Genomic DNA, 22,643 nt, shown 5'->3' on the forward strand with positions numbered 1-22,643 from the left:
ACCCCCCCGCGTGTCCCGTCGCCCCGCCGTGGGGGTCTCATTCATCGGTCCGCCGCCTTCCCGTCACCCCTCTCCCGCCGGGGCGCGAAGCCGGGCGCTGGGCCCCGCCCCCGCCCCGCCCGGCAGCCAATGGGGAGCCGCCCCCGGCGCCGCGCCGCGCCGCCATTGGCGGGAGGGGGCGTCACTCCGCGCCGCGCGCAGGCCCCGCCCCGCCCCGCGTTCCCGCGGGCGCCCCCGGCCAATCAGGAGAGGCGCGTCGCGGTGCGTGGGCGGGGGGAGGCGGTAGCGCGCCGTCCAATCGCGTCCTCCGCCTCGCAACACGTCACCGGGCGGGCCGGGCGGGAGCGGGAGGGCGGGGCCGCGGCGCCCAATGGCCAATCAGAAGAGGGGGCGCGGTGGAGACGAATCAGCGCGCCGCGCCGGGAGACGTCACCGCGGGCTGGCACCGCCCCGCGGGGAGGGGCGGGGCGGGGAGGCGGGGCGGGCGGCGCGCGCCCCCGCTGATTGGCCGAAAAGGGCGGGAGCGGCGCGCGGCGGGGCCGGCCGGAGCAGGTGGCGGCCGCGCGCGGCGGGCGATTGGCTGGGAAAGGGCGGGAGCGGCGCGCGCCCGCTGCGATTGGCGGAGAGGGGCGAGGGGGGCGCTCCGATTGGACGACCCCCACCTCGGCGCCGCCCCCCCGGGCGCACGAGGGCAGCTGAGGCGAGAAGGCGGCGCCATATTGTCCCGCCGCGGGCGGCGGCGGCGGCGCCGGGGGGTCCCGCGGTCCCTCCCCGCCCCTGAGGGGTCCCGGCCCCGCCCCGCCCCGCCCCGTCCCCGCCGTGAGGAGCTGCCGAGCGCGGCTGGGGCCGGGGCGGATGAGCCGGCGGCGGCGGCGGCGGCGGCGGCGGCGGGGGGGACTCTCCGTTGACAGGCTGGCGGTGATGGCGGGGGGCCGCCTCCCCCCGGGGGACCGGGAGCGCCGGGAGCCTCCCGCGCCCAGCCCGGCTCAGTGCGGTGCCCCCGGGTCCCCCCCCGCCCCCCGGTTTGGGGTCGGAATGAGGTAAATTGGGAATCGGTGGCTCCGGGCAGGGGGGAAAGGGGCGTCTGGGTGCGCTCTGGGCCGGGGGGGTCCCTCGTGTCCCTTGTCCCCACACCCCCCCCCCCCCACTTCGTGTCCCTCCCTTATGTCCCGCGTCACCCCTGTCCTTCTCGTCCTGCATCACTTATGGCCCCCGTCCCCTGTGTCCCCGTGCCCCCCCCGTCCCTCGTGTCCTGTGGGGACACGCAGTGTCCCGTGGTGACCCCCTGGGGCGACGCAGTGTCACGGCACGTCCCCCCTGTCCCTCACGGCCCCCGTGTCCAGTGGGCACGCGCAGGGTCACGCGATGAGTCCCGTGGGGGACACGGCGTCGTGTGACGGTGGCGTGTGTCCCCTGTCCCTCGTGGCCTCCCTCCGCGTCCCCCACATCCCCTGTCCCTTGTCTCCCCTGCGTCCCCGTGCGCCCCCGTCCCCCGTGTCCAGTGGGCACACGCAGGGTCACGCGATGGGTCCCGTGGGGGACGTGGCATCGTGTGACGGTGACTCGTGTCCCCCGTGTCACACGATGACCCTCACCTCAGGGGGGACGTGGGACGTGCAGGGTCGTGCGGTGGTGCCCTGGGGTGACACGGTGGCGTGTCCCCCGTGTCCCCCTGTCCCTTGTGCCTCTGGGTCACGTCCCCCCGTCCCTCGTGTCCGGTGGGGACATGGAGGGTCACACGATGAGCCCCACAGGGGACACGTGCCCCCCCCTGCTGCCCTGTCCCTGTGTCCCCATCCCTGTGTCCCCGTGTCCCACCCGTCCCTCGTGCCCTACGGGGACAGCAGGGTCGCACAATGGCACCGGGGGGGGGACGACAGGGGACACCTGGGGGACACGTGACGCCCGCCGGGGGTGGCCGGGGACACGGGGGGTCCCTGTCACACGGGGTGGGGGCCGTGTCCTCCCGCGGGGGGGGTGGGGGCGTGTCCTGAGGCTCCGCCCCCCCGCCCGGCCCCGCCCCCCCCGGCCCGCAGCGCGCCGCGCCTCGGGCACCGCCGCAGCGCCGGGACCATGGGCCGGTACGGGGGGGGGGGACGCGGGGACGGGGGGGGCACTGCCGGCGCGGGGGGGGCTGGGGGACGGCGGGGGCGCCGCCAAGGGGGGGTGTCATTGCGGGGGGGGACGGGGCTCTGCTCCGCCGAGGGGCCGGTGGTGCGGTGGGGGGGGGGGGGGGAACGCTGCGGGGGGGGGTGTTTTCGGGGGGGGGGGCGATGGGTGTTTTTGGGGCGGGGTGTGCGTTTTCGGGGGGGGGCGGTTTGGGGGGGGGTGGGGTTGGGGGGGGCCGTGGCAGCGCAGACCTGGGCCGGGGGGGGGGGTTTGGGGGGGTTCGGGAATGGGGGGGGCGGTTGGTGTGATCACGCGCGTGTGCGCCGGCCTGGGGGGGGCCCTGGGGGCGCAGGCGTGTGCAGGTGTGGGGGGCACGTGTGTGTGCAAGCATGTACGGGGGTGGGGGGACACGCGTGCGCAGGTGTGCCTGGCAGACACGTGCAAGCGTGTGCAGGTGTGGGGGCACACGCGTGTGCAAGCACGAGCAGCTTCGGGTGAGCATACACGTGCAAGCGTGTGCAGGTGTGGGGGGCACACGCGCCTGCAAGCGTGCCCGGTGTGGGGCACACGTGTGTACAGGCACGCTAGGGGCACGCGTGTGTGCGAGCCTGACAGGGTACAGGCATGTGCAGGCGTGACGGGGCACGTGCATCTGCAAGCGGGACAGGGCACACGCGTGCGCAGGTGTCATGGGGTGCGCACGTGTGCAGGCGTGATGGGGCACGCGTCTGCAGGTGTCATGGAGCGCACACGTGTGCAGGCATGGCGGGGGACACGCACATGTGCAGGTGTCATGGGACACGCGCGTGTGTGTAGGTGTGACGGGACACACGTGTGTGCAGGTGTCATGGGACACATGTGTGTGTAGGTGTGACGGGGACACACATGTGTGGAGGTGTCATGGGGCGCATGCGTGTGCAGGTGGGACGGGGACACACATGTGCAGGTGCCATGGGACACGCATGCGTGTGCAGGCGTGACGGGGACACACGTGTGCAGGTGTCATGAGACATGCGTGTGTGCAGGTGTCATGGGACACGCGCATGTGCAGGCGTGATGGGGACACGCGTGTGTGCAGGTGTCATGGGACACACATGTGTGCAGGTGTCATGGGACACACGCGTGTGCAGGCGTGACGGGGACACACGCGTGTGCAGGTGCCATGGGACACACATGTGTGCAGGTGCCATGGGACACACGCGTGTGCAGGCGTGACGGGGACACACGCGTGTGCAGGTGCCATGGGACACACGCGTGTGCAGGCGTGACGGGGACACACACGTGTGCAGGTGCCATGGGACACACGTGTGTGCAGGTGCCATGGGACACACGTGTGTGCAGGTGCCATGGGACACACACATGTGTGCAGGTGCCATGGGACACACACGTGTGCAGGCGCCATGGGGCACACACGTGTGCAGGTGCCATGGGACACACGTGTGTGCAGGTGCCATGGGACACACACATGTGTGCAGGTGCCATGGGGCACGCGCGTGTGCAGGCGTGACGGGGACACACACGTGTGCAGGTGCCATGGGACACACGTGTGTGCAGGTGCCATGGGACACACGTGTGTGCAGGTGCCATGGGACACACACATGTGTGCAGGTGCCATGGGACACACACGTGTGCAGGCGCCATGGGGCACACACGTGTGCAGGTGCCATGGGACACACGTGTGTGCAGGTGCCATGGGACACACACATGTGTGCAGGCGCCATGGGGCACGCGCGTGTGCAGGCGTGACGGGGACACACATGTGTGCAGGTGCCATGGGGCACGCGCGTGTGCAGGCGTGACGGGGCACACGCGTGTGCCAGCGTGACAGGGGACACACGCGTGTCCAGGTGTGCCGGGGGCACGCGCGTGTGCGAGGCCCCGCTGTGGCCCCAGGGGGTCCCCCCTCCCCCCTCCACGCGGCCAGGGGTGTAGGGGGCGGGGCTTGCACGCGCGCGTGCCCGGGGGCGGGCGGGGCTTGCACGCGCGCGGGGGCGGGGCGTGCTCGGCGCGCGCGCCGCGGCGGGGACGCCCCGCCCCCCCTTTGGCGCAGTCCTCGCGCGCCCGCCGCAGGGCCGGGGGCGGGGCCACGCTCCCACGGGCCACGCCCCCGCCCCGCGCTGATTGGTCGCCGCCGCAGGATGGGCAGGCGGGGGGCGGGGCCTGGGCGGCGGGAGGGGTGGGCTGGGGGGGACCGGGAATGGCTGGGGGTTACTGGGGGAACTGGGGGTTACTGGGATTTAAGGGGGACACTGGGGGTTGCTGGGTGAACTGGGGATGTCCGGGGGCTACTGGGGGAACTGGGGGTGGCTGGGAGTCACTGGGGAACTGGGAATGGCTGGGGGTTATTGGGAGAACTGGGACTCGCTGGGAGTTAATAGGGGAACTGGGGGTTACTGAGGGAACTGGGGGTTATTGGGTAGACTGGGAGTTGCTGGGAGTTACTGGGAGCTTCATCAGAGATCGGGAATTACTGCGGGAGTTGGGGGGGACGGGGAGATACTGGGAGGACTGGGAAGGGCTGGGAGTAACGAACTGGGATTTATGGGGGAAAATGGCAGTTGCTGTGGGTCACCGGGGGGACTGGGAGTTACTGGGAACGACTGAGGGAATTGCGCAGTAGGAGTTACGGGGGGAACTGGGAATGGCCGGGATTTCCTGGGGGGACCAGGGATCGCTGTGATTTAGCGGGGGCCCTGGGGGTCACTGGTGTTACTGGGAGGCGCTGGCGCGGGGGGTGGCAGGGTGGTGACCGGCGTCTCCCCAGGTGTGGCCCGGGCAGGGGGGGCGGCCGCCCCTGACCCCGCCCATGGCCTGGCCCCCCCGCGGGCGCGAGCCACCAGCCAGGGGGGGCCCCCCGGCATGACCCCCCCCGGGCCCCGCCACCGCCATCCTCACCGTCACCGCTGAGCAGGTCAGACCCCCGCGCCGGCCCCTGCTCCCCGACGGCGTCCCCACGGCGCGTCTGCTGTCCCTGACGGTGCCCCCGCTCCCCAGCGGCGTCCCTGCTCCCGGCGATGTCCCTATCCGCGCCCCCCAGTTACCTCCCGTGTCCCCAGTGACGTCCCCAAACCCCCAACGCTGTCCCTGAGCCACGTCCTGTGTCCCCAGCGATGTCCCCGAGCCATAGCCTTTGTCCGCCAGGCCCTAATACTGTCCCCAAGCCATGTCCCCTGTCCCCAACGCTGTCCCCAAGCCACATCCCTTGTCCCAGAGCCCCCAACGCCGTCCCCAAGCCATGTCCCCTGTCCCCAACGCTGTCCCCAAGCCCCATCCCTTGTCCCAGAGCCCCCAACGCCGTCCCCAAGCCATGTCCCCTGTCCCCAACGCTGTCCCCAAGCCACATCCCTTGTCCCAGAGCCCCCAACGCCGTCCCCAAGCCATGTCCCCTGTCCCCAACGCTGTCCCCAAGCCACATCCCTTGTCCCAGAGCCCCCAATGCCGTCCCCAAGCCATGTCCCCTGTCCCCAACGCTGTCCCCAAGCCATGTCCCCTGTCCCCAACGCCGTCCCCAAGCCACATCCCTTGTCCCAGAGCCCCCAACGCTGTCCCCAAGCCATGTCCCCTGTCCCCAACGCTGTCCCCAAGCCCCATCCCTTGTCCCAGAGCCCCCAATGCCGTCCCCAAGCCATGTCCCCTGTCCCCAACGCTGTCCCCAAGCCCCATCCCTTGTCCCAGAGCCCCCAACGCTGTCCCCAAGCCATGTCCCCTGTCCCCAACGCTGTCCCCAAGCCCCATCCCTTGTCCCAGAGCCCCCAACGCCATCCCCAAGCCCCCAGCCACGTCCCCTCGCCGTGTGCTGTCCCCAGCGCTCTCCCCGTGTCCCCCCCCTTGACCCCGTGTCCCCATGGCGGTGTCCCCGTCCCCTCGGCAGGCCGCCGGCGCCATGGGGGACCTGGCCAACAGCACGGGGGAGGCCGGCGCCGGGGGGGGCTTCGGCTGCAGCCTGGGGGAGCTGCGGGCGCTGATGGAGCTGCGCGGCGCCGAGGCCCTGCTGAAGGTGCAGGAGGCCTACGGGGACGTGCACGGGCTCTGCCGCCGCCTCCGCACCTCCCCCACCGACGGTAGGGACCCCCAGGGACCTCCCCCTGCCATGGCATTCCCCCGGGACCCCCGGAGACCTCCCTGTCCCCCAGGGACCCCCTGGGACCCCCCAACGACCCCCAGAGACCCCTCTTGTCCCCTAGAGACCCCCTGGGGCCCCCAGAGACCTCCCTGTTCCCCAGGGACCCCCTGGGAACCCCCCCAAGGACCCCCAGAGACCCCTCTTGTCCCCTAGGGACCCGCTGGGGCCCCCAGAGACCTCCCTGTCCCCCAGGGACCCCCTGGGAACCCCCCCAAGGACCCCCAGAGACCCCTCTTGTCCCCTAGGGACCCGCTGGGGCCCCCAGAGACCTCCCTGTCCCCCAGGGACCCCCCAGAGACCCCTCTGTCCCCTTGGGACCCCCCCAGGGACCCCTCCAAGGATCTCACAGTCTCCTCAAGGACCCCCTAGAGACCCCCGTCCCCTGGGAGCCCTCGGGGACCCCCCAGGATCTCACTGTCCCCCCAGAGAGCCCTGGGGGATCCGTGGGGGGGTGCTGGGTGTTGAAACCCCCCCCGACGTGTCTGGCCCCCCAGGTCTGTCGGAGGGGGCCGGGGAGCTGGAGCGGCGCCGCCAGGTCTTTGGCCAGAACTGGATCCCCCCGAAGCGCCCCAAGACCTTCGCGGAGCTGGTGTGGGAGGCGCTGCAGGACGTCACCCTCATCATCCTCGAGGCGGCCGCCGTCGTCTCCCTGGGGCTCTCCTTCTACACCCCCCCCGGCGGGGACACGCAAGGTGGGGGGGACCCCCGAGGTCCCCGCGTCCCCTCTGCCCTTCAGCCCTGCCCCGCCACCGGGTCCCCGTCCTGGCCCGATGTCACCCCCCTGTCCCCCACCCATGGCTTGGTGCCCTCCCTGTGTCCCCATCCGACGGCGTCCCCTCGACCACCACGTCACCGTGCCGATGGCATCCCTGTGTCCCCGTCCAGATGCCGTCCCCATGCCCCTGGTGACATCCCTGGACATCCCTGCGTCCCTGGTGTCCCCATCCCTGGTCAGATGCCACCCCCATGTCCCCTGTGCCCCCACCCGGTGCTGTCCCTGTGTCCCCATCCCTGGTCAGATGCCACCCCCATGTCCCCTGTGCCCCCACCCAGTGCCGTCCCTGTGTCCCCATCCCTGGTCAGATGCCACCCCCATGTCCCCATCCCTGGTCAGATGCCACCTCCATGTCCCCTGTGCCCCCACCCAGTGCCGTCCCTGTGTCCCCATCCCTGGTCAGATGCCACCCCCATGTCCCCTGTGCCCCCACCCAGTGCCGTCCCTGTGTCCCCATCCCTGGTCAGATGCCACCCCCATGTCCCCATCCCTGGTCAGATGCCACCTCCGTGTCTCCATCCCTGGTCAGATGCCATCTACGTGTCCCCGGGTCCCCATCCCTGGTCAGGTGCCACCTCCACGTCCTCACCCCGCGTCCCCGCTGTCCCCGCAGCCTGCGGCCATGCCTCGGGCGGGGTGGAGGACGAGGGGGAGGCGGAGGCGGGCTGGATCGAGGGGGCGGCCATCCTGCTGTCGGTGGCCTGCGTGGTCCTCGTCACCGCCTTCAACGACTGGAGCAAGGAGCGGCAGTTCCGGGGGCTGCAGAGCCGCATCGAGCAGGAGCAGCGCGTGGCCGTCGTGCGCCGCGGCCGCCAGGTCCAGGTCCCCGTCGCCGAGCTGGTGGTGGGGGACGTCGTCCAGGTCAAGTACGGTGGGTGCCACCGCGCCCGGGGGGGGGGACACGACACGGCGGCCCCGATGCCGGGGCGATGGGCACAGGGGTGACACCACAGCCCCGACGCCGGGGTGGTGCACAGGGGGTGACAGGGCAGCCCTAACGCCAGGGTGATGGGCACAGGGGTGACACCGCAGCCCCGACGCCGGGGTGGTGGCACAGGGGGTGACGGGGCAGCCCTGATGCCAGGGTGATGGGCACAGGGGTGACACCGCAGCCCCGACACAGGGGTGGTGGCACAGGGAGTGACAGGGCAGCCCTGACGCCGGGGCAATGGGCACAGGGGTGACACTGCAGCCCCGATGCCGGGGTGGTGGCACAGGGGGTGACAGGGCAGCCCTGATGCCAGGGTGAAGGGCACAGGGGTGACAGGGTAGCCCTGACGCCGAGGTGGTGGCACAGGGGGTGACAGGGCAGCCCCGACGCGGGGCAATGGGCACAGGGGTGACACCGCAGCCCCGACGCCGGGGTGATGGGCACAGGGAGTGACAGGGCAGCCCCAATGCCGGGGCAATGGGCACAGGGAGTGACAGGGCAGCCCCGACGCCGGGGTGATGGGCACAGGGAGTGACAGGGCAGCCCCGACGCCGGGGCAATGGGCACAGGGGTGACACCGCAGCCCCGACGCCGGGGTGGTGGCCCAGGGGGTGACACGTCCTGCCCCGCAGGTGACCTGCTGCCGGCTGACGGCGTCCTGATCCAGGGCAACGACCTGAAGATCGACGAGAGCGCGCTGACGGGGGAGTCCGACCACGTCCGCAAGTCGGCCGACAAGGACCCCATGCTGCTCTCGGGTGAGGCGGGGGGCGCCCGGCGGCCTTGGGGGGGGGGGCCGGGGGGGCTCCTGCCGTGACCCCCCCGTTGTGTGCGTGTCCCCCCCCGCCCCCCCAGGCACCCACGTCATGGAGGGCTCGGGGAAGATGGTGGTGACGGCCGTGGGGGTCAACTCGCAGAGCGGCATCATCCTCACACTGCTGGGCGCCGGCGGGGAGGAGGAGGAGGAGAAGAAGGAGAAGAAAGGTGGGTCACCGCCCCCCCCCTTTGTCCCCACGTCCCTCCCCTGCGTGTCCTCCCCGTCCCCTCGGTCCCTGGGGAGCGCAGGGACCCCCGCCCTGACCAGGGACGGGCTCCGCACCCCCCTCCCACTGCCGCCCCCCACGCCGGAGGTCGAGTCCAGCCGGGGGGGACGTGCCTGGGGGGGGTGTGGGGTGCCCCCAGCCCCGTCCCGTCCCCCCTCGTGCCTTGTCCCATCTCTGACGCCGGCGCCGTCCCTCCTCCCGCCGCAGGGAAGCCCCAGGACGGCGCGGTGGTGGAGACCCTGCAGAGCAAAGGTGGGCCGGGGTCCCTCAGCGGGGCTGGGGGGTGACACACGCCTGTCCGTCCCCCCCCCCAACCCCGCCGCGCGCCACCGACGGGGCCGTGCGTGTGTCCCCCCAGCCAAGAAGCAGGACGGGGCGGTGGCCATGGAGATGCAGCCGCTGAAGAGCGCGGAGGGGGGGGACGTGGAGGAGCGGCAGCGCGGCGGCGGGCACAAGAAGGAGAAGTCGGTGCTGCAGGGCAAGCTGACCAGGCTGGCCGTGCAGATCGGCAAGGCAGGTGGGCGCGGGGACGCGGCCCCCACCCCCGTGTCGCCCCAAACCCCCCCCCCCCGCCCTCCCCGCCGCCCCCCGGCGGGCGGCTGAGGGGGCTGTGCGGCAGGGCTGGCCATGTCGGCGGTGACCGTCATCATCCTGGTGCTCTACTTCGTCATCGAGACCTTCGTGGTGGAGGGGCGGCCCTGGCTGGCCGAGTGCACCCCCGTCTACGTCCAGTACTGGGTCAAGTTCTTCATCATCGGCGTCACCGTCCTGGTGGTGGCCGTCCCCGAGGGGCTGCCGCTGGCCGTCACCATCTCCCTGGCCTACTCCGTCAAGGTCAGGCCCCCCCGGCGCGGCCGTCGGTCCTCAGAGCTCCTCCGTCCCCCCGCGGATCCGTCCCTCCGTCCTCCGAGCTCCGGCTCCCCCTTTCCTTCTCTCCGTCTGTCGGTCCCCCGAGCCCTGCTGTCCGTCTGCTCCTCCGTCCTTCCGCCCCTCCGCCCTCGCGGCTCCTCCGTCCGTCCGCTGTTGCGTCCGTCTGTCCGTCCTCCGAGTCCTTGCTCGCCTTCTCCCTCCCTGTCTTCCAAGCCCTGCTCCCGTCTCCTCCTCCCTCCGTCCTCAGGGCTCGTCCGTCCGTCCGCCCATCCCGCTGTAGATCCGTCCTGTCCTCCCAATTCCCGCTGAACCCCTCCCCTCACCTGCTCCCCAGTCTCTCCGTCCCTCCCTCCCTCCTCAGAGCTCCTCCGGCCGTCTGTCCGGCCATCCATCCCCCCGTAGCTCCAGCCGTCTGTCCGTCCCCCCGTAGCTCCAGCCGTCCCCCCATAGCTCTGGCTGTCTGTCCGTCCCCCCGTAGCTCCCTCCATCCATCCATCCCCCTGTAGCTCTGGCTGTCCATCCCCCCGTAGCTCCATCCGTCCGTCCATCCCCCCATAGCTCCGTCCATCTGTCCATCCCCCCGTAGCTCCCTCTGTCCGTCCGTCCCCCCGTAGCTCTGTCCGTCCCCCCATAGCTCTGGCTGTCTGTCCGTCCCCCCGTAGCTCCATCCGTCCATCCATCCCCCCGTAGCTCCGTCCGTCCATCCATCCCCCCGTAGCTCCATCCATCCCCCCGTAGCTCCGTCCGTCCATCCATCCCCCCGTAGCTCCGTCCGTCCGTCCATCCCCCCGTAGCTCCGTCCGTCCATCCATCCCCCCGTAGCTCCGTCCATCCCCCCGTAGCTCCGTCCATCCCCCCGTAGCTCCGTCCGTCCGTCCATCCCCCCGTAGCTCCGTCCGTCCATCCATCCCCCCGTAGCTCCGTCCGTCCGTCCATCCCCCCGTAGCTCCATCCGTCCATCCATCCCCCCGTAGCTCCATCCATCCCCCCGTAGCTCCGTCCGTCCATCCATCCCCCCGTAGCTCCGTCCGTCCGTCCATCCCCCCGTAGCTCCGTCCGTCCATCCATCCCCCCGTAGCTCCGTCCATCCCCCCGTAGCTCCGTCCATCCCCCCGTAGCTCCGTCCGTCCATCCATCCCCCCGTAGCTCCGTCCGTCCGTCCATCCCCCCGTAGCTCCATCCGTCCATCCATCCCCCCGTAGCTCCATCCGTCCATCCATCCCCCCGTAGCTCCGTCCGTCCATCCATCCCCCTGTAGCTCCGTCCATCCATCCCCCCGTAGCTCCGTCCGTCCATCCATCCCCCTGTAGCTCCATCCATCCATCCCCCTGTAGCTCCGTCCATCCATCCCCCCGTAGCTCCGTCCGTCCATCCCCCCGTAGCTCTGTCTGTCCGTCCCCCCGTAGCTCCCTCCATCCGTCCGTCCCCCCATAGCTCCATCCATCTGTCCATCCCCCCGTAGCTCCCTCCATCCGTCCATCCCCCCATAGCTCCATCCATCTGTCCATCCCCCCGTAGCTCCCTCCATCTGTCCGTCCCCCCGTAGCTCCGTCCGTCCCCCCATAGCTCTGGCTGTCCGTCCGTCCCCCCGTAGCTCCGTCCGTCCCCCCATAGCTCTGGCTGTCCGTCCGTCCCCCCGTAGCTCCGTCCGTCCCCCCATAGCTCTGGCTGTCCGTCCGTCCCCCCGTAGCTCCGTCCGTCCGTCCGTCCCCCCAGCTCCTCCGGCCGCCTTCTCCGTTCCTGGACGTCTGTCCCTTCCCTCTCCCGGCCGTTTCCCCCCTCTGCCTCCCGCAAACTCCTCTCCGTCCGTCCCCCCGGCCCCTCCCAGCCCCCCGGCCCTGCCGCCGCCGCGTCCCCCCTGCCTCCCCCAGCTCGGGGGTGTCCCTCGGTGCCCACCCTCCGCCCCTCAACTCCCCCCATTTCCCCCAACACCCCCCCCCACCCCCCCCCGGCCTCTTTTCCCCCAGAAAATGATGCGGGACAACAACCTGGTGCGGCACCTGGACGCCTGCGAGACGATGGGCAACGCCACGGCCATCTGCTCGGACAAGACGGGGACGCTGACCACCAACCGCATGACGGTGGTGCAGGCCTTCCTGGGGGGCACCCACTTCCGCGCCCCCCCCGAGCCCGCCGCCGTCGCGCCCCCCACCCGCGACCTGCTGCTCCAGGCCATCGCCATCAACAGCGCCTACACCACCAAGATCCTGGTGAGGGGACGGGGGGGGGACACGCGCTGGGGACCCCCCCGGGGGGATGGGACCCTCTGGGGACACACACACCCCCCCCCCCCGCGCGCTGGGGACCCCCCCGGGGGGAGCTGGAGCCCAAAGCTGGGGGGGCTCTGGGCAACCCCAGAGACACCCCCCCCATGGAACCCCCTCTCTGCCCCTAACGGCACTTCTCTGCTCCCTCCCCGTCCTGTGTCTGACCCCCCGACCCCCATATCCACCCCCCAACCCCCATATCCACCCCTGCTGCCCCATATCTGCCCCTCTGATCCCCGTATCTATCCCTGCTGCCCCCTACCTGCCCTCCTGACCCCAACTCTCTCCTCACGATCCCCGTATCTGCCCCCCCGACCCCCATATCCATCCCTGACCCCCATATCTGCCCTCCTAACCCCCACGTCTCTCCCCCTGACCCCCATATCCACCCCATATCTGCCCCCCTAACCCCCATACCCACCCCTGCTGCCCCATACCTGCCCCCCAACCCCCATATCCACCCCTGACCCCCATATCTGCCCCATATCTGCCCCCCTGACCCCCATATCTGCCCCATATCTGCCCCCCTGACCCCCATGTCCACCCCTGACCCCCATATGCGCCCCATACCTGCCCCTCCGAACCCCCTATCCACACCCCTGACCCCCATATCCATCCCTGACCCCCATATCTGCCCCGTATCTGACCCTCTGACCCCCATATCTCTCCCCCTGACCCCCATATCCACCCCATATCTGCCCCCCTAACCCCCATGTCCACCCCTGACCCCCATATGCACCCCATACCTGCTCCTCCGACCCCCATATCCACCCCTGCCCCCCATATCCACCCCATATCTGGCCCACTAACCTCCATGTCCACCCCTGACCCCCATATGCGCCCCATACCTGCCCCTCTGACCCCCATATGCGCCCCATATCTGCTCCCCTAACCCCCATGTCCACCCTTGCCCCGCATATCCACCCCATATCTGCCCCCCTGACCCCCATATCCACCCCTGCCCCCTGTATCCACCTCATATCTGCCCCCCTGACCCCCATATCCACCCCTGCCCCCTGTATCCACCCCATATCTGACCCTCTGACCCCCATATCTTTCCCCCTGGCCCCCATGTCCACCCCTGACCCCCATACCTCTCTCCCCCCGCCCCCCATCTCCCTCCCCCCGCCCCCCAGCCCCCCGAGACGGCGGGGGGGCTGCCGCGGCAGGTGGGGAACAAGACGGAGTGTGCGCTGCTGGGGCTGGCGCTGGCGCTGGGGGGGGACTACGAGGCGCTGCGGGCGCAGGTGCCCGAGGAGCGGCTGCACAAGGTCTACACCTTCAACTCCGTGCGCAAGTCCATGAGCACCGTCACCCGCCGGCCCGGCGGCGCCTTCCGCCTCTTCAGCAAGGGCGCCTCCGAGATCCTGCTGCGCAGGTGAGGGGGGGCGGCACCCCACGGGGGGCCCCCGAGACCCTCCTGTGCGGTGAGGGGGGGCTGTGCCCCACAACCCCCCTGGGGACACTCGGGGACACCCCTGAGGGCTCTCCGAGACCCTCCTGTGCGGTGAGAGGGGGGGCTGTGCCCCAAAACCCCCCTGGGGACACTCGGGGACACCCCACGGGGGGCCCTCGAGACCCTCCTGTGCAGTGAGAGGGGGGGCTGTGCCCCAAAACCCCCCTGGGGACACTCGGGGACACCCCACGGGGGGCCTCCGAGACCCTCCTGTGCAGTGAGAGGGGGGGCTGTGCCCCAAAACCCCCCTGGGGACACTTGGGGACACCCCCAAGGGCTCTGCGAGACCCTCCTGTGCGGCGAGGGGGGGGGCTGTGCCCCAAAACCCCCCTGGGGACACTTGGGGACACCCCCAAGGGCTCTGCGAGACCCTCCTGTGCGGCGAGGGGGGGCGGCGCCCCACAACCCCCCCCTGGGGGACGCTTGGGGACCCTTGGGGACGTGCCGCGAGGGGCCTCCGAGATGCTCCTGCGCAGGCGAGGGGCTGCACCCCCAAAGTGTCTTTGGGACCCCCCCTCCAAGACGCCCCCGGGATCCTCCTGCGCTGCTGAGGGTTGTGTGTGTCCCCCCCCAGCTCCCCTGGTGCCGGGGCGGCGGGTGTCCCCCATGTCCCCCCACGTGCTGCGTGGTGCTGGGGGGGCGGCAGGGAGCCCCGTGTCCCCATGTCCCCCCGTGTCCCCCCAGGTGCTGCTCTGTCCTGGGGGTGGGGGGGCAGCCCTGTGTCCCCACATCCCCCCGTGTCCCACGTCCCCGTGTCCCCCCAGGTGCTGCTCCGTGCTGGGGGCGGGGGGGAGCCCTGTGTCCCCATGTCCCCCCGTGTCCCCCCGTGTCCCCCCAGGTGCTGCTCCGTGCTGGGGGCGGGGGGGAGCCCTGTGTCCCCATGTCCCCCCGTGTCCCCCCGTGTCCCCCCAGGTGCTGCTCCGTGCTGGGGGCGGGGGGGAGCCCTGTGTCCCCATGTCCCCCCGTGTCCCCCCAGGTGCTGCTCCGTGCTGGGGGCGGGGGGGAGCCCTGTGTCCCCATGTCCCCCCGTGTCCCCCCAGGTGCTGCTCCGTGCTGGGGGCGGGGGGGAGCCCTGTGTCCCCATGTCCCCCCGTGTCCCCCCGTGTCCCCCCAGGTGCTGCTCCGTGCTGGGGGCGGGGGGGGAGCCCCGTCCCTTCGGGCCGCGGGAGCGGGAGCAGCTGGTGCGGGAGGTGGTGGAGCCCATGGCGGCCGCGGGGCTGCGCACCCTGGTCCTGGCCTTCCGCGACTTCCCCCCCGGCCCCGAGCCCCCCTGGGACGACGAGGCGGCCATCGTCGCCGACCTGACCTGCATCGCCATCGTCGGCATCGAGGACCCCGTGCGCCCCGAGGTGCGGGGACGGGGACCACAGGGGCATGGGGGACAGCTGGGGGCGGAGGGGACGTGTGAGGGGCGGGGGGACACGTGGGGCACGAGGGGACATGGGGATGGAGGGGGCACGGGGACATGTGAGGGATGGGGGGACACATGGGGGATGAGGGGATGGAGGGGACACGGGGACATGTGGGGGACATGGGGATGGAGGGGACATGGGGACACGTGAGGATGGAGAGAACATGGGGACGTAGGGATGGGACATGGGGACACGGGGGGCATGGGGACACAGGACATGATGGGGACACACAGGGGACGTGGGGACGGGGCATGTTGGGGGGGACGGGACATGGGGACACGGGGGACACGGGGCTGGGGACGGTGGGGAGACTCAGAGGCGCCTGGGGGACGTGGGGACGGGGTGTGTCGGGGACAGGGGACACATGGGGCACAGGGGATGCGGGGAGGTGGCACGTGGCAGGGGACGCACGGGGGGACGTGGGGACGCGCGGGGCAATGGGCGGCTGCAGAGGGACGCGGGGGCAGTGGACGGGGGACGCGGGGGCGGGAGGAGGCCGCGGGGCCGGTGGCGGGTGACCGGCGGCGGGCGGCGGCAGGTCCCCGAGGCCATCCGTAAGTGCCAGCGCGCCGGGATCACGGTGCGGATGGTGACCGGGGACAACCTGAACACGGCGCGGGCCATCGCGGCCAAGTGCGGCATCCTGCCCCCCGGCGAGGAGTGGCTCTGCCTGGAGGGCAGGGAGTTCAACCGCCGCATCCGCAACCAGAAGGGAGAGGTGCTGCCCGCCGGGGGCACTGGGAGGGACTGGGGGCACTGGGAGAAGACGCTGGGAGGGACTGTGGGGCACTGGGGACACTGGGAGGGACTGGGAACACTGGGAGAAGGGACTGGGAGGGACTGGGGGCACTGGGGGGCACTGGGAGAAGGCACTGGGAAGGACTGGGAGGCACTGGGAGGGACTGGGGACGCTGGGAGAAGACGCTGGGAGGGACTGTGGGGCACTGGGGACACTGGGAGAAGATGCTGGGAGGGACTGGGGGCACTGGGAGAAGACTCTGGGAGGGACTGGGGGACACTGGGGACGCTGGGAGAAGACCCTGGGGGGCACTGGGAGGGATGGAGGGGTGATGGGAGGAGTCCTGGGATGGACTGGGAGGCACTGGGATGGACTGGGGACACTAAGAGAAGACCCTGGGGGACACTGGAAGGGACTGGGAGCACTGGGAGAAGACCCTGGGGAGCACTGGGAGGAGCCCTGGGGACACTGGGAGGGACTGGGGACACTGGGAGAAGACCCTGGGGGGCACTGGGAGGAGCCCTGGGGACACTGGGAGGGACTGGGGACACTGGGAGAAGACCCTGGGGGCCACTGGGAGGCACTGGGGACACTGGGAGAGGACCCTGGGGGGCACTGGGGGCACTGGGAGGCACTGGGGGCACTGGGAGAGGACCCTGGGGGGCACTGGGGGCCACTGGGAGGGGCACTGGGGACACTGGGAGAAGACCCTGGGGGGCACTGGGAGGCACTGGGAGAGGACCCTGGGGGGCACTGGGAGGCACTGGGGACACTGGGAGAGGACCCTGGGGGGCACTGGGGGCACTGGGAGGCACTGGGGGCACTGGGAGAGGACCCTGGGGGGCACTGGGGGCACTGGGAGGCACTGGGAGAAGACCCTGGGGGGCACTGGGGGGCACTGGGGGCACTGGGAGAGGACCCTGGGGGGCACTGGGGGCACTGAGAAGGTCCGAGGGGGGGGACACACAAAAGGGGGTGCCCCAGAGCTGGGGGGTCGGTGTGGGGCTCACCCCCCCCCCCGACCTGGGGCTGTGGGGCAGTTGGGGGGGCAGTTGGGGGTCGGTGTGGGGCTCACCCCCCCCCTGCCCCGTGCCCCCCAGGTGGAGCAGGAGCGCCTGGACAAGGTGTGGCCCAAGCTGCGGGTGCTGGCCCGCTCCTCCCCCACCGACAAGCACACCCTGGTCAAAGGTGGGGCGCGGGGGGGGGACACACGGGACTTGGGGGGCACCTGGGGGGGGGTTGGGGGGCTCGGAGGGCGTTTACGGGGGGTTTGGGGTGGAAGGGGGGGGGCCTTGGGGGGCTCGGAGGGTGCTGGCGCGGAAGGGGGGCGTCGGGGGGGGCTCGGAGGGGGCTCAGAGGGGGTCTGTGGGGGGGCTCGGGGGGTGTGGGGGTCCCCACGGCCCCCCCCGTCCCCAGGGATCATCGACAGCACGGTGGGGGAGCAGCGGCAGGTGGTGGCCGTCACCGGGGACGGCACCAACGACGGCCCCGCGCTCAAGAAGGCCGACGTGGGCTTCGCCATGGTAACGTCCGTGTGTGTCCCCCCCCCCCCCAGCCCCGAAACCGGGGTCCCCGACACCTCCCCCCCCCTCAAATCACCCCCCCCCCCCCCCCGGGGACCGTCACCGCAGGGCACCTCCTCGTCCCCGCCCCGCGGCCCCCCGGCTCCATCCTGGGGGTCCCCGAGTCTCCATCCTGGGGGTCCCCGACCCCTCGCCGTCCCCCCATTCCCCGCCCCCCCGGGGCCCCCCCCCTCGCCCTCGCCCACCCGCGGGTCTCCCCAGGGCATCGCGGGGACGGACGTGGCCAAGGAGGCGTCCGACATCATCCTGACGGACGACAACTTCTCCAGCATCGTCAAGGCGGTGATGTGGGGCCGCAACGTCTACGACAGCATCTCCAAGTTCCTGCAGTTCCAGCTCACCGTCAACGTGGTGGCCGTGGTGGTGGCCTTCACCGGCGCCTGCATCACCCAGGTGGGGGCCGCGCGCCACCCCCCGCGGGGCGGAGCCGGGGGGGGGACACACACACACACACACACGACGACAGGGGACCCCCCGGGCGCGTCCCACCGCCCCCCGCCCCGCCCCGCCCGGCAGGACTCCCCGCTGAAGGCCGTGCAGATGCTGTGGGTCAACCTCATCATGGACACCTTCGCCTCGCTGGCGCTGGCCACCGAGCCCCCCACGGAGGCCCTGCTGCTGCGCAAGCCCTACGGCCGCGACAAGCCCCTCATCTCCCGCACCATGCTCAAGAACATCCTGGGCCACGCCGCCTACCAGCTCGTCATCATCTTCACCCTCCTCTTCGTCGGTGCGTGGCCGCCGGGCGCCCCCGGGGGCGCTAGCAGAGGTCCCGCGGCCGTGTCCCCGAGGCGGGGCCGTGTCCCCAAGGTGGGGCCGTGTCCCCGAGGCGGGGCCGTGTCCCCGAGGCGGGGCCGCGTCCCAGGGGAGACGTTGGGGGAGCTCCTGGAGCATGGCCGTGCCCCCAGGGGGGCTCCGTATCCCAGGGAGATCTTGGGAGAGCTCCCACAGCCGTGGCTGCGTCCTGAGCATGTCCCGCGTCCCAGGGGAGGTGCTGGGAGAGGTCCCGCACCCCTGGCCATGTCCCCAGGGAGGGTCCCACACCCCACGGGAGATGCTGGGAGAGGTCCCGCACCCATGGCCATGTCCCCAGGGAGGGTCCCACACCCCACGGGAGATGCTGGGAGAGGTCCCGCACCCATGGCCATGTCCCCAGGGAGGGTCCCACACCCCACGGGAGATGCTGGGAGAGGTCCCGCACCCATGGCCGTGTCCCCAGGGTGGTCCCACACCCCACGGGAGATGTTGGGAGATGTTGGGAGGCGTCCTACAGCCATGGCCGCGTCCCCAAGGTGGTCCCACACCCCACAGGAGATGTTGGGAGGTGTCCTGCACCCCTGGCCGTGTCCCCAGGGGTGTCCCACACCCCACGGGAGATGTTGGGAGATGTTGGGAGGTGTCCCACACCCCATGGGAGATGTTGGGAGGTGTCCTACAGCCATGGCCGCGTCCCCAAGGTGGTCCCACACCCCACGGGAGATGTTGGGAGGTGTCCTGCACCCCTGGCCGCGTCCCCAGGGGGGTCCCACACCCCACGGGAGATGTTGGGAGATGTTGGGAGGTGTCCTACAGCCATGGCCGTGTCCCCAAGGTGGTCCCACACCCCACGGGAGATGTTGGGAGGTGCCCTGCACCCCTGGCCGTGTCCCCAGGGGGGTCCCACACCCCACGGGAGATGTTGGGAGATGTTGGGAGATGTTGGGAGGTGTCCCACACCCCACGGGAGATGTTGGGAGGTGTCCTACACCCATGGCCGTGTCCCCAGGGGGGTCCCACACCCCACGGGAGATGTTGGGAGATGTTGGGAGATGTTGGGAGGTGTCCTACAGCCATGGCCGTGTCCCCAGGGTGGTCCCACACCCCACAGGAGATGTTGGGAGGTGTCCCGCACCCCTGGCCGTGTCCCCAGGGGGGTCCCACACCCCACGGGAGATGTTGGGAGATGTTGGGAGGTGTCCCACACCCCACGGGAGATGTTGGGAGGTGTCCTACACCCATGGCCGCGTCCCCAAGGTGGTCCCACACCCCACGGGAGATGTTGGGAGGTGCCCTGCACCCCTGGCCGCGTCCCCAGGGGGGTCCCACACCCCACGGGAGATGTTGGGAGATGTTGGGAGATGTTGGGAGGTGTCCCACACCCAACGGGAGATATTGGGAGGTGTCCCGCACCCATGGCCGCGTCCCCAGGGTTGGTCCCACCCCCCTGCCCGTGTCCCCGAGCCCCGGGTGACGCGGCCCTGCCCCGGCAGGAGAGCTGCTGCTGGACATGGACAGCGGGCGCCAGGCCCCGCTGCACGCGCCGCCCTCGGAGCACTACACCGTCATCTTCAACACCTTCGTCATGATGCAGCTCTTCAACGAGATCAACGCCCGCAAGGTCCACGGCGAGAGGAACGTCTTCGCCGGCATCTTCGCCAACCCCATCTTCTGCTCCATCGTCCTCGGCACCTTCGCCATCCAGGTGGGACGCGGGGGGGGGGACGACACGACACCCTGGGGACCTCGTTGTCCCCGCCGTTGTCCCGGGCGCCTTCGCCATCCAGGTGGGACGCGGGGGGACACCCCGAGGCCGTGGGGGGGGGACCCTGGGGACCTCGTTGTCCCCGCCGTTGTCCCGGGCGCCTCCGCCGTTCGGGGCGGGCCGTGGGGAGGTCCGGGGGGGGTCCCACGGGGACACCCTGGGGACCCCACACGTGGAGGGGACCCCTCGGGACAACGGGGGGGACCCGTAGGGACCCCCCCAGACGCGGAGGGGACCCCTGGGGGCGCCACGGGGACCTTCAGGGACCCCCAAACGTCGAGGGGACCCCCGGGGACCCCCCGGGGACACCGTGGGGACCCCCAGACCCGGAGGGGACCCCGCGGGGGCGGGGGCTGTGGGTCCCCGCTGACCCCCCCGTGCCCCCCAGGTGGCCATCGTGCAGTTCGGGGGGAAGCCCTTCAGCTGCTCCCCCCTCAGCGCCGAGCAGTGGCTGTGGTGCCTCTTCCTGGGGCTCGGCGAGCTGCTCTGGGGGCAGGTACCGCGGGGGGCTCCGACCCACGGGGGGGGCTCCGACCCACGGCGGGGGGGCTCTGACCCACGGGGGGGGGCTCTGACCCATGGCGGGGGGATGACTGACCCATGGTGGGGGCTCTGACCCACGGGGGGGGCTCCGACCCACGGCGGGGGGGCTCTGACCCACGGGGGGGGGCTCTGACCCATGGCGGGGGGCTCCGACCCACGGCGGGGGGGCTCTGACCCACGGGGGGGGGGCTCTGACCCACGGGGGGGGCTCTGACCCATGGCGGGGGGCTCCGACCCACGGCGGGGGGGCTCTGACCCATGGCGGGGGGCTCCGACCCACGGCGGGGGGGCTCTGACCCACGGGGGGGGGGCTCTGACCCATGGCGGGGGGACGACTGATCCATGGGGGGGGCTCTGACCCATGGGGGGGGGCTCTGACCCACGGGGGGGACACTGACCCACGGGAGGGGGCTCTGACCCATAGGGGGGGGCTCTGACCCACGGGGGGGGACACTGACCCATGGGGGTGGGGGCTCTGACCCATGGTGGGGGGGGACACTGACCCATGGGGGGAGGGCTTTGACCCACGGTGGGGGGCTCTGACCCACAGGGAGAGGGGCCACTGACCCACGGTGGGGGGGCTCTGACCCATAGTGGGGGGCTCTGACTCATGAGGGGGGACACTGGCCCACGGTGGGGGGGCTCTGACCCATAGAAGGGTGACCCTGACCCACGGGTGGGGTACTCTGACCCATAGTGGGGGGCTCTGACCCATGGGGGGGACACTGGCCCACAGTGGGGGGCTCTGACCCATAGAAGGGTGACCCTGACCCACGGGGGGGGTACTCTGACCCATAGTGGGGGGCTCTGACCCATGGGGGGGGACACTGGCCCACAGTGGGGGGCTCTGACCCACGGCGGGGGGGGAACTCTGACCCACGGTGGGGACCCTGACCCGGGGGCCGGGGGGGGGGGATCCTGACCCATAGAGGGGGACTCTGCCCCGGGGGGGGATGGACCCCGAGCCCTAGGGGAATGTCTGCCCCATAGCAGGGGACCCTGCCCCATAGGGGAGACGTCCACCCCATGGGGGGGACCCTGCCCCCGTTACCCCTGGGTGCCCCCTCCCCTGGGGGGGCCGTGGGGCTGCCCCACGTGGCCTCGTTGACCTCGTTAACCCTGTTCCCTTCATTAACCTCATTGACCTCGTTAACCCCGTTCCCTTCGTTGACCTTGTTAACCCTGTTCCCTTCATTAACCTCGTTGACCTCATTAACCCTGTTCCCTTCGTTAACCTCGTTAACCCTGTTCCCTTCGTTAACCTCATTGACCTCGTTAACCCTGTTCCCTTCGTTAACCCCATTCCCTTCGTTAACTTCGTTGACCTCATTAACCCTGTTCCTTTCGTTAACCTCGTTAACCCTGTTCCCTTCGTTAACCTCATTGACCTCGTTAACCCTGTTCCCTTCGTTAACCCCATTCCCTTCGTTAACTTCGTTGACCTCATTAACCCTGTTCCCTTCGTTAACCTCGTTGACCCATTCCCTTCATTAACCTCGTTGACCTCGTTAACCCCGTTCCCTTCGTTAACCCCGTTCCCTTCGTTAACCTCGTTGACCTCATTAACCTCATTAACGCCCGGGGGGGGGTGTGACCCCCCGTGCCCCCCAGGTGCTGGCGGGGGTGCCGGGGCCGCGCTGCGGGGCGTGGCCGGGCGTGGCGGGGCGTGGCCGGCGTGAGGCCGAGGCGGACGATGACGTGGAGGAGGAGGCGGAGGCGGCGGGGGAGGGGCGGCGGGGGCAGGTGCTGTGGGTGCGGGGCCTCAGCCGCCTCCAGACCCAGGTGGGCCTGACCCCTGACCCCTGACCTTTGACCCCACTGCGGGGGGGGGGGGGGGGATGATGTCCCGGGGGGGGGTGGGGGGGCTGTTCCCGCCCCCCCCCCCCACTGACACCCCCCCCCCCCGCCCCAGATGCGGGTGGTCCGCGCCTTCCGCAGCTCCCTGGGGGGCCCCCCCCTGCGCCCCGAGGCCCGCGGGGGGCCCCGCCGCCGCCGCCCCCCCCCCAGCTGCTGTTCGGGGACACGCGGGACATCCCCCTCATCGACGACACCGACGCCGAGAGCGAGGCCCCCCCCAACCGCAACAACAACCACCCCCCCCGCGCCCCCCCCCGCCCCCCCCTGCACAGCCGCGAGACCGCGCTCTAGGGGCGCCCGGGGGGGGGGGGCCACAAGAAGCCATGTTCGTCTGGGGGGGGGGCGGGGGGGGGGGCACACCCCGAGCGGGGGTACTGGTGACCCCCCCCTCGGACTGGGGGCACCGGGACCCCC

General features: G+C 71.5%; 1 protein-coding gene across 1 annotated transcript; it reads left to right on the top strand.

Moving 5' to 3' along the window:
• The first annotated feature begins 1,962 nt into the window (after window positions 1–1,962).
• Window positions 1,963–22,581, top strand: ATP2B3 (ATPase plasma membrane Ca2+ transporting 3). The gene is given in 23 exon segments (XM_074571420.1): window positions 1,963–2,081; window positions 4,874–5,020; window positions 5,981–6,170; window positions 6,727–6,924; window positions 7,621–7,878; window positions 8,571–8,696; window positions 8,794–8,922; window positions 9,189–9,233; window positions 9,340–9,498; window positions 9,601–9,815; window positions 11,819–12,061; window positions 13,255–13,496; window positions 14,689–14,923; window positions 15,525–15,704; window positions 16,826–16,913; window positions 17,142–17,248; window positions 17,510–17,701; window positions 17,825–18,038; window positions 19,558–19,769; window positions 20,218–20,325; window positions 21,984–22,154; window positions 22,285–22,360; window positions 22,363–22,581. Coding segments are annotated over 21 exon segments (3,534 nt in total). The 5' UTR covers window positions 1,963–2,081; window positions 4,874–5,020; window positions 5,981–5,992; the 3' UTR covers window positions 22,521–22,581.
• The last annotated feature ends 62 nt before the right edge of the window (window positions 22,582–22,643 follow it).

The sequence above is a fragment of the Larus michahellis genome, unplaced genomic scaffold, assembly GCF_964199755.1.
Source record: "Larus michahellis unplaced genomic scaffold, bLarMic1.1 SCAFFOLD_54, whole genome shotgun sequence".
NCBI lineage: Eukaryota > Metazoa > Chordata > Aves > Charadriiformes > Laridae > Larus > Larus michahellis.